The sequence below is a fragment of the Limanda limanda genome, chromosome 10 (genome assembly GCF_963576545.1).
Source record: "Limanda limanda chromosome 10, fLimLim1.1, whole genome shotgun sequence".
NCBI classification, from domain to species: Eukaryota; Metazoa; Chordata; class Actinopteri; order Pleuronectiformes; family Pleuronectidae; genus Limanda; species Limanda limanda.
In genome coordinates this window covers 13,892,049-13,910,213 of record NC_083645.1, presented here as the reverse complement: position 1 = coordinate 13,910,213, position 18,165 = coordinate 13,892,049, and the positions used below count along the sequence as shown (strand labels likewise).

At 44.6% G+C, this 18,165-nt stretch overlaps 1 protein-coding gene across 2 annotated transcripts; it reads right to left on the bottom strand.

Annotated features, from left to right (window-relative positions):
• si:ch211-168f7.5 (dapper homolog 1) lies at positions 1-13,244 on the bottom strand. 2 transcript variants are annotated; one of them, XM_061080193.1, is made up of 4 exons: positions 12,587-13,244; positions 4,998-5,217; positions 3,809-4,054; positions 1-3,421 (listed from the first exon to the last, which is right to left on the bottom strand). In XM_061080193.1, exons 1-4 carry the CDS (start codon positions 12,833-12,835, stop codon positions 882-884), a joined length of 3,255 nt encoding a protein of 1,084 aa, XP_060936176.1. In that variant the 5' UTR covers positions 12,836-13,244; the 3' UTR covers positions 1-881. The 2 variants fall into 2 exon arrangements, with proteins under 2 accessions (XP_060936176.1, XP_060936177.1); XM_061080194.1 differs by having other exon boundaries at positions 1-3,304.
• Positions 13,245-18,165: the final 4,921 nt, after the last annotated feature.

The following is an 18,165-nucleotide window of genomic DNA, read 5'->3' as shown; positions in this document are numbered from 1 at the left end:
CAGTTTTGAGTATTTTATTTATCATAACCCATAAGAAGCCACATTTTGTCTCCAATAACTCGTGAGTATTTTGAATCATTCAATATTTATTTGAAAATCCTGAGCACAATATCAAGTTAAAGAGTATTTGCTTGGTTTTGGTCTTTGTCTGGCCAATATGATTGTACTTCAGAGGGAATTGTACCCATCGACAAAGAGGAATATCACGTTCTCACAATAGCTGTGAACAATGAACAAGTCACAGAGCAGCATGCAGAGGGGGAGTGTACACATACACATTCATACTCATGGTTATAGGGGGATTTAAGCATATGTACTGGAGCTGATAATATTAGTTCATATTAAATATTCTTTTCATGAGGCTACTATTAAAGCACAAACAAATCCCAGAATATTGTTACTGTTGAAATGTCAAATCCTTTTAGCCAGCATAGACATGATAGAGAGGTTTGTAGTTCTTTGCATCACCTACAAATAATTCTTCACATATACAGAAAGTTTTCATCACTGACATTTCTTTGTTGGCCATGGGACCAAATCCATTTTGAAGTTGTTTTGGTGGCTTTTAAAATGGCTTTGTCAATAAAAATGTACAAAAACTTCACTGGAATCAATGCTGTGAACCAAGAACAATATCAGCACGTTATACAGACTCTTATGTGCCTGAGAGTGACTTCCATCATGGTGGTGAATGAAAGGACTGGCATATATTTTTATTACAGAACCACTTAATCTGTATAATTAATTACAAACATTGAAGTTTGAAGACTAAACATGATGGTGCTTCCTTTTACATGGAATACAATGGCAGCCATCACTAGTGGTTTGAGCACAACACATGGAAGAATCATCTACCGTCATAATTATTTATTGTACAAATGTCATTTCTTGGATGGCTTCCGTTTGAGACTCAGAGACCTCATGGAGCCAAACACTCTCCTCCCCAAGTCCCTCAGAGACCGAGAGCGCTGGAGGGGCATGCTCGGAGGAGGGGATGGAGAAAAGGAAGGGGAGGAGAGAGGGGAGAGCGAGTGGCAGCTGCCCTCTAGGCTCTGAGAGCGAGAGAGGTTAAAGAGGCTGGCAGTGGAGGACAGGCGTTTGTCGGCCTCCTTTTCTCTCAGCAGTCGGATCCCTTCGTCTCTGTGGCCCATGCCCCCTTGTCCCACGTCTAACGAGGAGACCCAGTGTGGACGCTTCGCAGGCTCCTCACCGTGGTTACGAGGCACCAGCAAACCTTGGGACTCACTCCTGAACAAAGCCCTTCTGGAAAGCCTGACGCTGGAGCTGCATCTCTCCCCGTCTTCTTTCCCCCTCTTCTTTGAGAACATGGGCGAGTTGTCTACTTTTGGCCTCTTGTCGCTCCTGCTGGATGAGGCCTTTGCCTTACGGTTCTCCCTCCTCCAGCTTCCAATGCTGTTCCTCCTCCCTCCGTAGCCGTACTCAGCTCTGTCCATCTCCTCCCTTTCTTTGTCGGACTCTTTGCCCCAGAGGCGTCCTTCAAAACCCCTCCAGAGTTTGTTGGATGTCTTCCTTGGTGTCTGAGCAGCTGTTGGCTCCTTTTCCTCCTCCTCACCCCAAACGGAGCTGTAGTCCTCTCTCTTGGCGTAGCTGCTCACTGTGGCGGCCCTGATCAACTTATGAGAGGAATGCTTTCCTCTGTAAAGCCCATCTCCCTCTGCTCTCTTCCACCCACCACTGCCTGCACTTCCTCCACCACTGTGCCGAAGGGATCCACTTCGTGTTTGATTGCTGCTGTGCTCTGAAGGAGAAGTCCTCGAATTGGTGTGGGGTAGGGAGCACTGGAAGGGTGCGTCCCGACGGAAAACAGAGAGTGGGGTGGCACCCAAGGGGGAGGGCTGGAGAGGCCGGGGTGGGGAGCGACCCCTGGTAGTGGGGCGGGAGGCAGGGGAGGAGGCTGTGGAAGAGGGAAGGTCGGATGGGGAAGGGATCTGCTGGTAGTGGCAGTGTGAGGAGTAGTGGGGAGAGGGAACGTGGATGGACTGGTAAGGGTGTATGGGGCTGCTGGAGTGCGAGAGTGGAGGGGTGAGACTCGCCTGAGACTGGGGTGAATGGGTGACACTGAGGGAGAGCTGTATCGGTCTCTGGGGATTCAGGTTGTTCAGTCTAGTATAGTCATGCGACTGATCTGCCTGGGACGTCAGGTGAGATTTACTGTGACCCCTCACGTCTCCTGCACTATCTGTTTGGAAGCAGTCAATATCAAGCTCCACACCTTGCTCCATCAGTCCAACCACCACAGCCCGGGACAGGCCAGAGAGGCGGGAGATCTCTTCCACCATGGCGGAGTCTTCGCTTAACTTGGGACTGGCGCTGGACTCTTGGATCAAGCTGCTACGCTGAGACCCAGGAGCTGATGCAGCATTTGTACCAAACATTGATGGTCCAGCCTCGGGTGGAGCACCACTGCTCCAGTCTAACGAGCGACAGAAGGATGACGATCCATATCCCGAACTGGGTCCAGACGCTGAAGTGACCTCCAGGGAACTGCGGTGACTCAGGCTGCTGGGACACGTTGAAATGCGAGGGCGAGCTCTTAGTGCTGGGGTGGGTGTAACAGAGGAGAGCGATGAAGTGGAGGCAGTGGGAGTTGTGGTAAAGTCAGCTCTCAAAGCTCCACAACTGCCATTTTTGGAATTGTCCACGGGTACCCGACCAGAATTTAAACCACTGGCCAGGTTCAAGTTAAGGTTGAAATGCAGATTTATATTCAAGTCCTCTCCAGTTGCTGAAGGAAGGTTACCCAGGTTAATTGAGTTCCTGGTGGCCTTTTTCCCAGCAGAGCTGAGGCTCACTCTGGCTGAGTTTCCCAACAGTGACTTAGACGGAGTGATGCTGCCTCCTGGGATTGTGGAAGTTGTACTGCGGCTCTCAAAAGCAGAAAGAGACACGGTGGAACCATGGCTTTTACCAGGAGTGCAAAGGCCTCTGTGTATGACCGGACCAGCGGTGGCAGCTGAGGAGAGGTCAGAGGTGGAGGAGGTGACCCGACCGTGGTACTGATGAGCCAGGCGAGAGATGTACTGCTCCAGCTGGGTGACGGAGGGCAGGGCAGCGGTCTGCTGAGGCAGAGCTGGGTCAGTGTTGGACTCCAGTGGTTCATCAAGTGGGGTCATCTCTGGATTCAGAGAGGAGGATTGCTCCTGGCTCTGGGAGGTGAAGAGGGGGCTCTGGAGGGCGACGGCATGCAGGGGGCTGGGGTAGGGGTAAACCTCTTTGTTCCGACGGGACACCAGGTCAATGCAGTAACGAGGGTCCAGCTGGGGCTTCAGATGGAGGGAGGAGGCTGAAGAAGAGGAAACAGGGTCAAGAAGTGGGAGGAGGGAAACAATCAAGGAATAGCTGAGTCCTGAGCAGAGGTCAGACAGAAAGCTCAGACCAGTCGCTTCAAGGTCGCTTGGTCCTGTAAGAGACAAGAGAAGGACATTTCACATATTATTTTTATTTTAGATTATCCTCCTCTTAATAAATAATAAACCTAGTTGTTCTCCTTCTGTCTGCATGGGTTTACTGCAGGGTTTCTGGCTTTCTCCCCCAGGCTAAAACAGATTGGGGTGGGTTAATTGGAGACTATGTGAAAGTGGATGGTTGTTTGTCTGCGTGTCAGCCCGACGTTACTGAATAAGAGGTGCAGATAATGGATGGATGGAATTCCCAAAATACATAACCAGCTACGCCCATACATAAGACTTCCACTGCTTTGAAGTGTCTTCACTTGTTCTTTATGAACCATCTTCAGCCGTGTCCTGAAAATGCTATTTATTTAAAGGATTTAAAAGACAAGGCTCACCTGAGACTGGGGTCGTTTCTGAGGGTTCTCCATCTCCCTGGCTTTTTGGCAGTGCAGGCTGCTCCTGCTTCTGCGCGGCACGCTCTGACCACAGGATGTCAGTGTTGTCTTTGGATGGAGGAACCTGCTCCCACAGTGTCAGAGGTCGGGTCGGTGGCACTGGTGGTGCTGGTCCTCCCTGAGCGGCATCACTGGACACAGAGTAGCACGAGTCTGACAGAGAGCTCCCGCTCACTGAATAGAAACCTTGACGAAAAAAGAGGAAAATGTATTCAGTGAGAACATCTTAGGATTTCACATATAGAGACTAATGATGCGCTGACCACTTTGGTTGTTTATTTGCCTTATCAGTAATTCTTTTTAATATATTATTAAAGAATCTCTAAATCAGGAATTGTACTGCGGATTGCTATTTTTTCATGTGGGCTGTTCACATGGGCCTCTGTTGTCAAGGTAACTAAGTTTTACACTATCTGTTCTGTCTGGTGGGTCTTTACTGAGAGGAATGTTGTCAGTACAGACAGTGTTTAGTTTGGACGTGTATAAAAAGAAATGGGGGACTTAGTGAGGCCAGTTTAACCTTGCCAAATAATGACATCACCCACAGACACTAAAACCTCACTAACATCAATTCCAGGAGAAAGACACCAAAGTGCAGGATCCACTGTTTGACTAACAAGTGTAACATGTTGATGGCTGCAAAAATATCTGAGTTTAAAAAGTGGTAAGAATAACACATTTTAACTTATGAAAACAAATGCAAAACTAAAAATTCTGAAATATTGGATTTCGGGTTTTTAGGTTCTTTATAACGTTTTAGGTAGACCCTAAAAGAAAGTCAAGATAATAAAATTCAAAAGACGGATTGCATGAGTGCACAGCAGAGAGGGAAATGTCTGTGTTGGGTGTTGAGACATATGGACCCAAGTTTCAATGAGACTGGATAAGAGTTTGGCAACACAGGCTGAAAGTTGACAGCGAAAAAGAAGCTGAATGAGTCAGTGCCAAGTCACAAAGAGTGCAAGTAAACAAAAGTAAAAAGAGAGTTGTTAATGTTTAATCGGACTTCTCTGACACAGGGTGCGTGTGTGTCTCAACAGCAGGTTTCAAACTGTTGGTTATCATACAGCTCAGGGTTGTTATCACACCCTGTCCAACAGTTTTGGGCCCCTGAACAAACATGTTTTACCTGAACTAGGTCTGGAGTCACTGTCCAGGTGGACCACACCACTGGGGTCTGGTGTTGGGGGAGAGAGCAGGTCAGAGGGAGCGTCCCAGGACAGAGTGGACCAGCGCGAATTACTTCCCCTGGCAGATGAGGAGTGGACTATCCCATCTGCTGAATTACTGCCACAGTCGTCTGGGCTGCTCTGACAGGGCAATGCCGCTATATCAGAAGGAGAAGGAGCCTGGAAAAAGAATGTAATACATCATGAATAGGCAGCACTGACGATATTTTATATTCCAGTATCTTTTCCAAAATATTAAAATTGTGTGACATGGCTTCATGTAAATACAACATTTATTTGAAAAAGAAGAAAAACCATCAAATAAGGTCCAATACCATTTAAGATATAAGCGCCATTAAGTATATTACAGTAACAACTATAATATAGTTTGACATTTGGTCACATTTAGTGCAGTAGGTTTAACGACAGGAATCACACACTCTGACACACATTACAGGGCTTCTTGGCCAAAATGAAATTTCATCACTGTGGAAGATTTTCACTTTAACGAGCATATAAATGATCTCATAATGAAAGTGGCTGCACTTGTGACAGTACTTTCCATCTCTTAATTGATCTCATAAAAATCAGGCTGATATACACACATTAGAGCTCGACTGATTTATCAGTTGGCCGATGATATCAGTTGATATAAGTGTTAAACAGCGTTGGTTTGACAATATGCGCTGATATGACAACTTATTTGGGGAAAAAACTAAGCGGACAACAGGTGGATTTGTTTGCATTTTACATTTGTACGTTAGTTAACCTTTTTTACGACTTTCGAATTCTATATATTTGGTTGTATTTGTGTTTCCTTTAATTTATAGTTATTTCCAGTAAAGTTTGTGGTTAAACTGTAAAACATCAAGCCTGAATTATATCTCTTTGTCAAGATGTTTGCCAATCAATCATTGACAATTACATTTTTTGACATATACCAGCTGATATATCTGTATCTGTCATTTATTAATGTGCAATACTGGCATCAGCACCAGGGCAGTCATTATTGTAGGTAATGTTCTGAATAGCTGTGGGATAATTTTAAAATCTGAATTATGTGATAAATTGGTGCAAAATCACATAAAAACATCTATATGTTGAACAGGGAGACCACCATGCTCGTATAGCCACATGTTATCTAACTGCTGAAATCCGATAACTTAAGTCACATGAAACCATCTCCAAAAGGGAAAGTAGATTAAAATCTCCCAAAATATCAATATTATATTTCCCAAGTTAAAACCAGAGTATTAAATAGAAGACGTAGAGAGAAGGCCATACATTACATGTACGTATAGTTCCTTTTCACCACAGACAATAAGACCACAGCTTCTTGGAGAGACACAATTAGACCTGTGTGAAAGGACATGGAGCGGGGGGGTGCCCCATGGCATCATTTACCAGATCCACACCGGTGACGTCCCACCACGCTTACCGGAACCGTCAGGAAAGAGGCCCCACACACAATAACAACAATCACTTCCACAGGTTAGCAATGTGCCTCCATTTCCCAGATTAACAAAGGCTTGTTGGAGTAACCCCTCTCCCCACCTCCTCTCCCCACCTCCTCTCCCCACCTCCTCTCCCTACCTCCTCCTCCAGTCATCCTCTAAATCCCCTGACCCACCCCGGCAGGACAGCAAGAGCCCCTGCATTAGACTGATGGGGTCCAGACAACAGGGACACTGTGAGTGGCACTGATCAATCCTCTTGTTACTAAGGGAAACAAAACAGGTAGTGAGTCACGGCTGGGGGAGAGGGGGGGGGGGGGGGTCAGGGGATAATGGGAGGGAGACAGATGACGTAACAAAGAGCAGCCGGGGCGGCAGAAGGGAAGGGGGAAGGAAGAGAGGTGGGAGGATGAGAGGTGGGAGGAAGAGTTGAAGACTTTGGTTTGTCTCAGGCTTATCTCAACTCTGGAAGATTAGGAGCCTTCCCCTCACTCCTGTTCCCTCTTTTCCTTTTTAATTTGTATTCTTCTGTGATGAAGCCTCAGTGGGTGACCACAACCGAGCGCGAGGGACGAAAACAGAGACCGATAAGTAAGAGTGTGAGTCACTGACTGAGTGAGGGCGGTAAGGGCCGGGAGGGAGGGAGGGACATTTGGGTGAGCGGTTGCCGGGTGAGAGAGAAGGGCATCTTGAAGGACCCCCACCTCCCCCACACTCCCCTTGACAAATAATCCCCCTCCCACCACCACTCCTGTAATATCCTTCGAGCCGGCCGCCCCCTGCTCACCATAGCTACAGCTGCTCGCTCTCCAAGTCTCGCTCGCTTCTCCTCCCACACAGAACCACCGCAGCACATCAGGCCCGGCAGAAAGAAATATTTAACTCACCCTCGGCCTGAAGTCGTACCAATACAGTCTCGTTTTGACTCTCGCTCACACTTATTTCTAGCGTATGTTCTGCTGCTATGAATCCCACTTTCAGCTTCCTCTTCCTACTGCCACAAAAGTCTGCATTTTGGTCATTCTGCAATTGTGTAGGCTTCAACTTTAGTGTCCACCATCATTTCCTCAATTATATTGATTTAAAGATATGAACTAACCATTTCAAAAGTCCCTTGAGTGCAAACATCTGGAAGAAATATCTCCCGTCCCTTTTTCCTGACACTCTACTAGTCTATAATATCTGTAACAGTATAATGCACATTCGAGGGTATAATGTTACACCGAGACCAGTGAAAAGAAAGTAGTAACTATAAGTCGTGGAGAAAAAGTCACAGTATGTCCATCTGAAATGTGGAGAAGAAGAAGAAAACGCTAGCAAAACTAAAATACCCTTCATCCCTTTTTCTACGTCTCCATTTTATCTGTAAACAGCATTAATGCACAAAGCCCATTAGGGGGTATAATGTTACACACACACACCCATGTATAACCAAATCATAGGTGGGTGACAGACAGGAAGGTGGGGGTCTGTTATATGATATCCCTTCATGTGAGGGGGAAGCACAGCCTCTCCTTAACAATATGTATGGGTCGATTGGATAATAATGAAAGAGTGATGGCCGCTCTACAACACAGCACCTCCGATTAAGGGCGTTATGTCACTACAGCAACCAAATCGCAGCGGTTGCCATGTTGAGGCAGAATAATTTGGTCCGACAGCGTAGGATGGAGCGAGTGTTTGGTGAGAGAAGCACTTGCTCGTTCTACACAGCATGGTTTTTATTGTTTCATGCATTATTAATGTGCTTTTGAAATTTGAAGACATCAGCCCCACTTCTCAAGCTCCGTCACCAAGTGGAGTGATGCTCTCCACCTTTGCCCAAACATTCAGGTGGATCTTCCAAAGTGTCAATGCTGCAGACTGTGTTTTTCTTTTCTTTCTTTCTTCAGTGAGATCAGAAGGATCCTGAGGCTAAAAAAAAAACTCCACAGACAAAAGCTTTGTCACTCCACAAGTCAAGGTAATGACTCCCCATGTAAGATGATGCTTTTCAAGACCAAACCTAATTTGAAGACCGGCTGCCTCAGTAAGCACACACACACACACACACACTACTACACTTCTAAGAACACAAAGGCAATGAATTGTCATCACTTTGAGGAACTAATAAGATTATCAAAATACCTGCCAATTATCAAAATACCTGCCTATTTCTTTCCAACACCTGACTTATTGTTGCAGCTCTATTATACGTGAATTATAAGAAGCTCTTCTAACTCCAAATTGACCATTTGCGTCAATGTGAGTGTGAATGATTGTCTCTCTCTACACTTTGTGATCGGCTGGTGAACTGTCCATCGTGTACTCTGCCTTTCACCCAGTGTCAAATTGGATTCACTCCAGCCCCCCCCCCCCCCCCCCACACACCCCTCAAAGGATAAGCAGTATAGAAAATGGATAGATAAGAAGCTCTTCTACTTCTGCCCCTCCTGTCCTCTGTGAGCTTTATTCAGTGAAGGGAATTTTTAAACACCGAATGGCAATTCACCGGCTTGGCCTTGACACACACTCTGAGGCAAGAATAGTGGCTGATAAACATGTTTTCCCACTGAGAATTCAACTGCTATTTGACTTTATACAATATATTCTAAATATATCATTTGGAAAATCCGACATCGCTCCAGACTCCATCGAGAAAACTTAAAAGATAGGATGTGCAGGTTGTTTCTGGAACAAGTTATACCTATTATCTTCTTCAAGTGCCATGCAGTAGGACTTGCAGGACCGTAACAAACACCAACCAATCATTCGGTACAAATGGAATGATTGGTCGGTGTACCTGTCTGTCACTAGCCCACCTGCCTACCTGTGCACCCCCGGCCCATGAGTCTAAAGAGCTGTAGAGCCATACACCACTGAAGCAAAGACGGCGTCTCCCAGTTGTCAGGCAGTGCACGTTCATGTGTTTTTGGGGCGTAGCTTTGACGAGAGAGCAGATGGGGGTAGGATGTATCGTTTGCATAATTTCAAAGTGTAGCCTGCTCTCGCCAGCTTTTTCCCTCGTTACCAACACCCAGCTTTAAGTAGTTATGATATATTATATGCAAATGAGATGTGTTCTCTTCAAACAAACAATACCGACAACCTGAAACCCGAATGCCTCCCAACCGCTGGAAATCATCGCAGGACACATCAAACCATGAGCGAGTCATTATAAATTGCATTTTTCAAATCACAGATAATCAGCCATAATCCCAACCTGCCAAATATGGATCAGCACAGTGATGACTTCTGCTCTCTCTCTCCCTCCCTCCCTCCCTCCCTCCCTCTGCTAAAAGTTGAGTCATATTTCGAGAGTTTAATTCCAAAACAATCTGGTGCTCAAGTCGAATGCATAATGTTATGAGTCACCTAATTCACAGCTTCCAAAATAGTTTATATTTCTGAAAGCAGACCAACTTGCTTTTTTAAAGCAACGTTTAATAAATTCCATGTGAAATGAATGTGTGTGGATGAAACCTTTAGTTTTCCACCTTTTATGGTCGTAAATAAAAACAACAGATTTCCAACCACCTTCACGTGTTCTCTCTCGAACTGCTGCAGTGTTTCATGGAGATGTGGTCACTCTTGCAACAACAATTTGTGTATTTATTTATGTATTGCGTATTTGTGTTCGTTGTGTGTTTGTGTTGGCGGAGGCCGGCGCGGGCAAAGGGCAGACTGCCAGCCTCGCTCGCGCAGCTCCCTTCAGAGGTGAGAATGAGCAATGCTGCTCTGCCTCTCCACAGGATCTCTCAGCACCACGGGGGAAAACTCCAGTGGGTGGGCGGTGAGGAAGGCAGCACGTTATGAGCCGCACTTCCATGCAGATGCCCCCCCTCAGAGGGGACTGCAACTTCTGGCCCTGCACCGGTGAACATAGATTTTACCATTTCAAGTTGTTCTCTCTAGATAAAATAAACTGTCCTCCAAGAACGTCCTCAGCTGCAGTATTGGCTCAAACAGGACATGCATTAATGTGCTGCAGGCTGCTGACTCATACCACTCATCGGTATTGAGCAAACACAGACACCGTGGAATAACACTCTGTGCAAAGTGACCGTGATAAAGTAACTGTTGCTTCACGTGGATGACAATTGGATGTTAGTGATGGAGCCAAACGTTTATTGCAACACACGGAAAACTCCAAGCTCTAGCAGATCCCAAACACAACGTGCCAATCTGGAAATGATCCAGAGATAATCCAAGAGAGACTGATTCATTAGAAACAACACGCACGTCACTACAGCGCTCCACACTGTGTGCAATGCAGGGAAACAAACTGCTCAGTCCACAGGAAAAACGTGTTTCTGAACCCGCTGCACATCACTGCATCTCCACTTTCTGCTCACAAGAGACTTTAACGCTGGAAGAGGATCATTCTCTGCAAGGTGCTGTCCTCAATCAGTTGTCTTTTGTCCAACAGCCCAAAATCAAAATCTGTTCAGTGTAAAGAAAAGCAGCAAAACCTCACATTATAGAAGTGCCAAGAAGTCTCTGCCTGCTTGAAAAGTCTCTTCAATGTTTCTATTAAATTCTATTTGTATTGTCTCGAAGCACAACACACATCATCTCAAGGCACTTGTTCATGGTAAGGTCAAAGCCTTTCAATTTTATAGAGAAACCCGACAGTTCCCACAACGAACCACAAACATTGCTGTTGAATCTGGAAAGGAAAAAACTCGATGATTCATCCATGCCGTGAGAAACTCAGAACAACACAAAGCTGTCATCATGCCACTGGTGTGTATCATCTGGGAACGACCCACAGACAGAGTCTTGGTGCATCACCTCGATTTTTTAACTTTACAGGAAAAAAACAAGTTAATTCCTGCACAGAAATGACTAACGACCACGCCAAACTATTTCCGGTGATTTCACCATTTTTAATTCCCCTCTGGAGAATATGTTTTAGTTGACATTTGTTTGTCTGTAAGCAGGATTATGCTTTTAACTACTGGATGTTTTTCCACAAAACTTGATGGAAGGTTGTGGTGGGGGTCCAGGAAGAATCCACCATGTTTTGGATCTGGACCAGGGCGCAAGAATGCTCTGGAGACAGGACGTTTGGACATGTTCACCAATTTCCCAGAGAATTATTGATGGGCAGAATCTTACTTAGGGGGCTGATATTTATGAGTGTGTGTAATTTGGTGCAGATCCAAATGGGACCGATCTGGATCTAGTGAATTTAAATGTTTCATAAGGGGACTGTTAGTTCTTGGCAGAGGCATGTGCCCTACTGAGCTCCATTCTAGTTTCTCTATTCAGTCCTAAACTGTCTTTTCTAAGTTTGCATCTTGTTGACTTTACAGGTTTAATTTTAGTTCACGTTCAGTAACAATGGAGAGGAGCGACTGCAGTCTCTGTCTCCAGGCCTCGGGATGGGACCTGCTCACATCCTGTCCTCCTGTATTACAACCCACATTCCCCACATTCTCATCACAAAGAGACCTGCCTATTCATTTCAGGACAAGGGCTGGGAAATGGGTTTCTTTTTACTGGTGAGCCTGGGATCACACATCTAACTAAAGGTCACCCTCACACTGGAGCATCCAGGATTTCACAGCAAAGAGATCAGAACTGCACTTTCCGCTCGGGCGATGAGAGCCCGGCTTCACATTTTGAATTCAAACCGGGTGCCAAAGTGACCTTTCCAGCTGATGAGCAGCTTACTGGCCAGAGAGCTAAACAATGCAGCAGTGTCTGGTTGCTGGCTGGGTGAATTAGTATCGACACTTGATCACAACGCAGGCTGTGTCTCATCCCATCCTCCTGTGTAACCTTGAGGCAGGGCGGCGTGCCAGGCAGCCTGGAGCTGGTCCTGGTTCCCTGACCTCCATGACATGTGCTCCATGTGACGGTCACACGCTGCCGCTGTGTGTAATGCCCGGGCTACATGCTCGGATGCTCCCTGGCACCATCTCAACCCATTGGGTATTCAGCTCTGGGCACAGCCATGCGCCAACAGGCAGCGATCAAACCTGCCCACCGAGCCGCAGAGGGACCGGCTTGTTGGCACATCACCGGCACTTAGGCTTCCACATTTAACACTCTCGTCATGTCGCCTGGAGAACCGGGCTGCGAGCCGACAGACGCCCGGACTGACTGACCTGTTGCCGGCGGGATGTGGCAGAGCACTCCGGGGTTCCCTCCTCCATCTCCGGCCGTCGCTCCTCGTCGTTGGCGGCAGCATCGGCGGAGGCTCGGTCCTCCAGAGCGACCTCCACCATCTCCAGGTGTCTGCACCGGAGCAGCTCCAGCTCCAGCACCCCGGCGAGGGTCGCTTTCAGCCGCTCGCCGATGCGGACCCGCTCGGTGCCGGACCACAGCGAGGTCACGCAGCCGCGGCGGCCGGCCATCCTCGACCCGGGGCCGGCAGGCAGAGCCGGGGCACACCGCTGAATGGAAGGGGGGAGAGGGGTGATCGGGCTAGGGTCCGACCTCAGTCCCCCTGAGCAGCAACATGGTGGTCACACAAATTAACGACATCAGTGGAAACACAACCCGGACCGTGTGTAGCGTGCCCTGCAGCCTCGGCTTCACGCAGCCCCGCGGACTGGAACCAGCCTGGAACCGATGAATGCAGCGGGAAGGACCGTGAACGAACCGCGGCTCACATCAACCCTGGTCCCCCGGGCTTCTGATGACATAGTCCCGCTAGTGTCACTTCCGAGCTCCGGTGGAGGCTCCACGTTGCCCGGCTCAGAGCGCTGGGTCCCCCGGTGCGAGAGGGACGATTCCACGGAGCGACTGATGGAGGCGATCGCGTTGCATGCGGGAGCAGGCGGCGGGGGGAGGGGCCTGTGCTGCGGTCCTGCACGCTGATTGGTCGCGGAAGTTTTTCGAATGGAGGCTCGGGAAGAAAAATCCCTGGAGATGATGGAGCAGAGAACAAACAGTTCAGAGAGAAACTCTATTCACTTTATATCTAATCTCACTGTGTGTATCGATCTACTATCAGTCCGTCATTATATGAGCTTATAGAGATACAATGTTGAGATTATCTCTTATAATTATCTCTCATTTCATTCTAATTATTAAGATATTACACATGTACATACATTTATTGCTATGGGCGATGTGTAGTGTTTTGATATTTGTTTCTATTATGACGTCTATCTTATATTTCAATTGTTGATGATGATGTGCAGTTAATATAGAGAATGAAGTTTTAAGTTCACTTTTTTGATCTTTTTGGTGATCCCGTGTCTATGCTCATTGTTAAAATCACTGAAATAAAATGTGTTATTATTATTACTATTATCATATTTTTCGTCTTTTTTTGGAACAGTTTTCTTTGGAGGGGACTTGATGCATAAGCTTGAGAAGTGCTACATAAATTAAATATATTATAAAGTATTATAATATGACAGTAAATTAATAATAAGAGTGCCTCGGCCCACCCTTACAGGCGTTTATCCGCAGGTTAGACCCGATGTGACTAGATGGAGGTGTAGGTGTCCTGGGAGTTATGTCATCCCACCAAACTCTGCACTAATGAGAATAACAACAGGTTTAACCCCGCCCTAAAAAGGATCTTACAACACAATCAACTGGCTGAGGGAGACGTCAATCAAACTATGATTAAAAGAGGTTTAATTAATTAACACAAGTTCAAACCTGTCAGGTTGGGATGTAATTTGACATTTAACATGTCAATTATGCAAACTATTAAACAACCAAATATCAAAGAACAAACTTTTGCCATTTTTGTTCAAGATTTCGGTGTTAAATGTTTTTGAATTGAATACATTTTTTTGTTTTTATATTTATACTTTCAAAATTCAAGACTTTATTTGTCATGTGCACAACAATTACATACAGCAGTCGCTGGCAATGAAGTTCTTGGCTCACAGGCTCCCTCTTACCATGCTCAAAAATATTTAGAAAGAGAACCACACATTCAAAACAATTCAAATAGACTATAGAAAGTAAAACAAATATATCAAATCAAATCAAACTAAAGTAATAAAATGCTCTTATGGTAGTGCAAATTCATGTGTTTCAATGTTATAAATCAGTATTACATCAAATATAACATTGACAGTGTTCTAGGTTTATGTGATAATAAATACAATGATATTGTGAATACTGAGCTTTTGACAGCCTCTAATATTTTTACACCGTGTATAGAACGTCTAAATATTTCATCCCCCACTGCCTGCAGGGAAAGTGTGTCTGTGATAACGAGTTTATAAAAGGACCAGTGGCATCATAATAAGGTAGAGTTCTTACAGGATATCATATGATATATTATTTCACGTTTACTGATGCAGGCCATAGTATCCTTTATGAGGAGGCTGCACTTCTAATCAGATAATTCAAGCCAGAACCTCTTGTCACTCTACCATGATTTATTGCAGGGAGCCATTGTTAATGTTGTTAGTAACACTCAATCTCTTCTGTGACGTAGACCTATTAGTCACACAAACATTTTTATCATTGGTAACCTGAGATGACACTGTCTTCTGCAGGAAATCTATGTCAAACATCTTTAACCTATGTTACTTTGGTTTATATTGTGTTTGAAGTTGTGGTTGATCAAATCACCACAGAACTATACCTGACACACAGTAGATCTTAGGTGTGTGTTATTATTTATACAGTAGGTGTGCGCTATATTCATTTGTGTGCACCAGACTTTGAGGTGAAAGGAAACACACAATGTTGGAGGAAGTAATCAAAAATTACTCAAACAAATAGACAAAAATGTCCTAAAGTTAAAGTATCAAATTCAATTTTCACCTCAAATAAAAGTAAGTCATGTAACCCCACCACCACCACCTCCATAAGTATTTGCCAAGTGCGGTGTATTCCTGAATTCAACTACCATATCAATAACTGTGCATATTTTGTTTAATACAAGAACAACACAGTTGTCATATTAATAAAGAACACTACAGATGATGCTACTGAAATCACAATCCTGAGCAAAGATTTAGAGGAGTAGAAAGTACAGATATTTCTTGATATATTTTATGGAGTAAATGTAAAGAATACCAACAAAATAAATCTACTGTAAGTAAAGTGGAGATTCATGAAATATTTAATTAAGTACAGTAACTAAGTAAATATGAGCTATTTCGTTAATACCCACCAGCCCAGACACCATCATTTATCTTTCATGAGATTCAAATTATTTTTACATTACTTTAAACAGTATTTCAAACAAGTCACTACTTTAATTTTGTAGACATCAGTTATATCACTATATACTATAGCTGTATATACTCACTTGTTCCCTCTTATGAATGAAAAAAGTCAAGTTTTAAAGACCAAAGGAGTATACAGCCTTCTGTTTGAGGAGAAAATATCAGCATGACTAGTTCACAGAGGCAGCCAGAAGAAAGTAAAATATGACTTTGAAATACTGTACAACAGGTGAGGTGGTGCTGCATTTCCTCCACCAGAGGGCGATCTTCAACTACAAACTATAAACTATCAACTATCAACTATCAACTATCAACTATCAACTATAAACTATAACTATAAACTATAAACTATAAACTATAAACTATAAACTATAAATTACAAACTATAAACTTTAAACCAGGGGTCACCAACACGGTGCCCGCGGGAACCTGGTCGCCCGCAGGGACCCCGCGAGTCGCCCGCAAGGCATGCTCTAAATTTAAAAAAAAAAAAATAGTCAAACCACCATCTCACTCTATGCCAGTGATTCTCAAACAGCTAGGGCGCGCGACCGGGAGGGGGACATGTGTGTGTGTGTGTGTGTGTGTGTGTGTGTGTGTGTGTGTGTGTGTCCAGACAGCACATTCTCAAACTGTGTGGGGCGCGCGACCGTTAGGAGGAAATGTGAGGCGCAACTAATATTATAGCCGAACTAATGTTCTGACGTCTGCATCTCTTTAACGGCGGAGCAGTAAACAAATCGCTCTTTCGCCGTAGCCAGTGGTCTGCAGCCCGCGGCTTCAGCCCCTCTGCAGCGGCTCCCTGTGCAGTGACGTGCACGTCGCGCACACACTCAGGCCCCGGGGCTCCGCCCCGCCCCCACCCACTCACTCAGAGACACACACAGTGGAGAGCATCGTTCACGTGAAGCAGCCGGTCAGGGACAAACAGACAGTGTTCAAAAACCAATATTTTTTATCTACTTTTGAAAAAGAACAGACTGATGGAGGCATGTAGTGATAAATGTCACCAAAAGTACTTCAATTAAGTTGCTCTTATTAAATGTACTTAAGTATCAAAAGTATCTGGTGTTGAAATGTACTTAAGAATCAAAAGTAAAAGTACCAAAATTAAAAATGCTAAGTGCTTTTTATAGTAGGCCTTGTTCAGTTCAGGATTTATTTCAACTGACTGAAAAATTATAACAACACTATATATATATTTGTATAATTTTACAAATTTTGAACCCGAGATGCTGAGGTTAAAAAAGTATTGGACAAGTGCATCTGAACTTCTAAAGACAACAAAGAATCAACACAACAGAGTAAACAAGTGCCTCTTGATTCTACATAAGAACACTAGACCTGCCACTAATAGACCAAATTAACCTTTTGTGTCTATTAGCTGTATTGTGTGTGCCTGGATGTTTACCTGCCTGTAATCCTGCCCGCCAGCTTGTCCACACATCTACATGTAAGCCTGTTTATTTATCATTAGACTATCTTCATTGAATGGGCCTGTGTTTGTGTTTGCATTTGTTTGAAGCAGGGTGACAATACACCTGTAGGGTATCTTGCCTGTAGGGACGACAAAGTGAAGACACAACCCTGCTTGAAGTTGTTCCAATATTTTCTTTAATAAAAGTTAACCACTTGCTGCTTCGAGCTATGTATTTATGTGCAGATGTTGACACGAAGCAGGAAAGGGAAAACGAATATGAATCGAAAAAGGAATACCTTCAAAAAATTATGTAAAGTCACCTAATAAAAGCCCTCAAAAAGCAAATTCATTTGCCTGAATAATAATCCTTACAATTTGAATAGGGCCTCACGTCTGTCAGTGCCTGTCAGTGCCTGTCAGTGCCTGTCAGTGCTCTGGCCCTAATAATAAAGACTGAACCGAGCTCCTGCAGGAGCAAGAGAGCGAGAGAGAGGTGCGCCGTGCGTAAAGCTGCACGTTCCGCCAACCTCCGCTGCTCAAGTAACGAGCCAGTTTTGAGAATGTAAGAAGTAGAAAGTACAGATATTTGTGCTCAAATGTAGTTAAAAGGAAAATAAATACTCAAGTAAAGTACAGATATGTGAAAAATCTACTTAAGTACCGTAACGAAGTATTTCTACTTTGTTACTTCCCACCACTGGAAACAAGTAGCCCTTCGTACTACTCAGTACCTTTGAAGTAGCTCTCAGTCTAAAAAAGGTTGGTGACCCCTGCTTTAAACTATTAACTATTAACTATAAACTATAAACTATAAACTATAAACTATTAACTATAAACTACAAACTACAAATTACAAACTGTAAACCGTTAACCGTAAACTACAATCTATAAACCACAACTACAAAGTACAAACTACAACTATAACTACAAACTGACTGTGAGACCTATCCTGGGAGACGGAGTTTGTTCTTTTCTTATCTGATTTCAAGTCTGAAACAATGTAAATTTGAACAAACACAATTCAGTGAGAACTGAGCAAACTTGCAAATCACCCAATTGGCCATTTTAACAACAGTTGAGCTTTGAGCGTTGAGCTTTGACAGGAAAAGCATGTGTT

Bases quoted from the DNA above. Each gene is read 5' to 3' on its own strand.
- si:ch211-168f7.5 (XM_061080193.1), bottom strand. From the start codon at position 12,835: ATGGCCGGCCGCCGCGGCTGCGTGACCTCGCTGTGGTCCGGCACCGAG. The intron at 4,055-4,997 runs GTAAAACATGTT...TTTTTCGTCAAG, and splicing joins TGACTCCAGACCTAGTTCAG to GTTTCTATTCAGTGAGCGGG. The intron at 3,422-3,808 runs GTGAGCCTTGTC...TGTCTCTTACAG, and splicing joins AGAAACGACCCCAGTCTCAG to GACCAAGCGACCTTGAAGCG.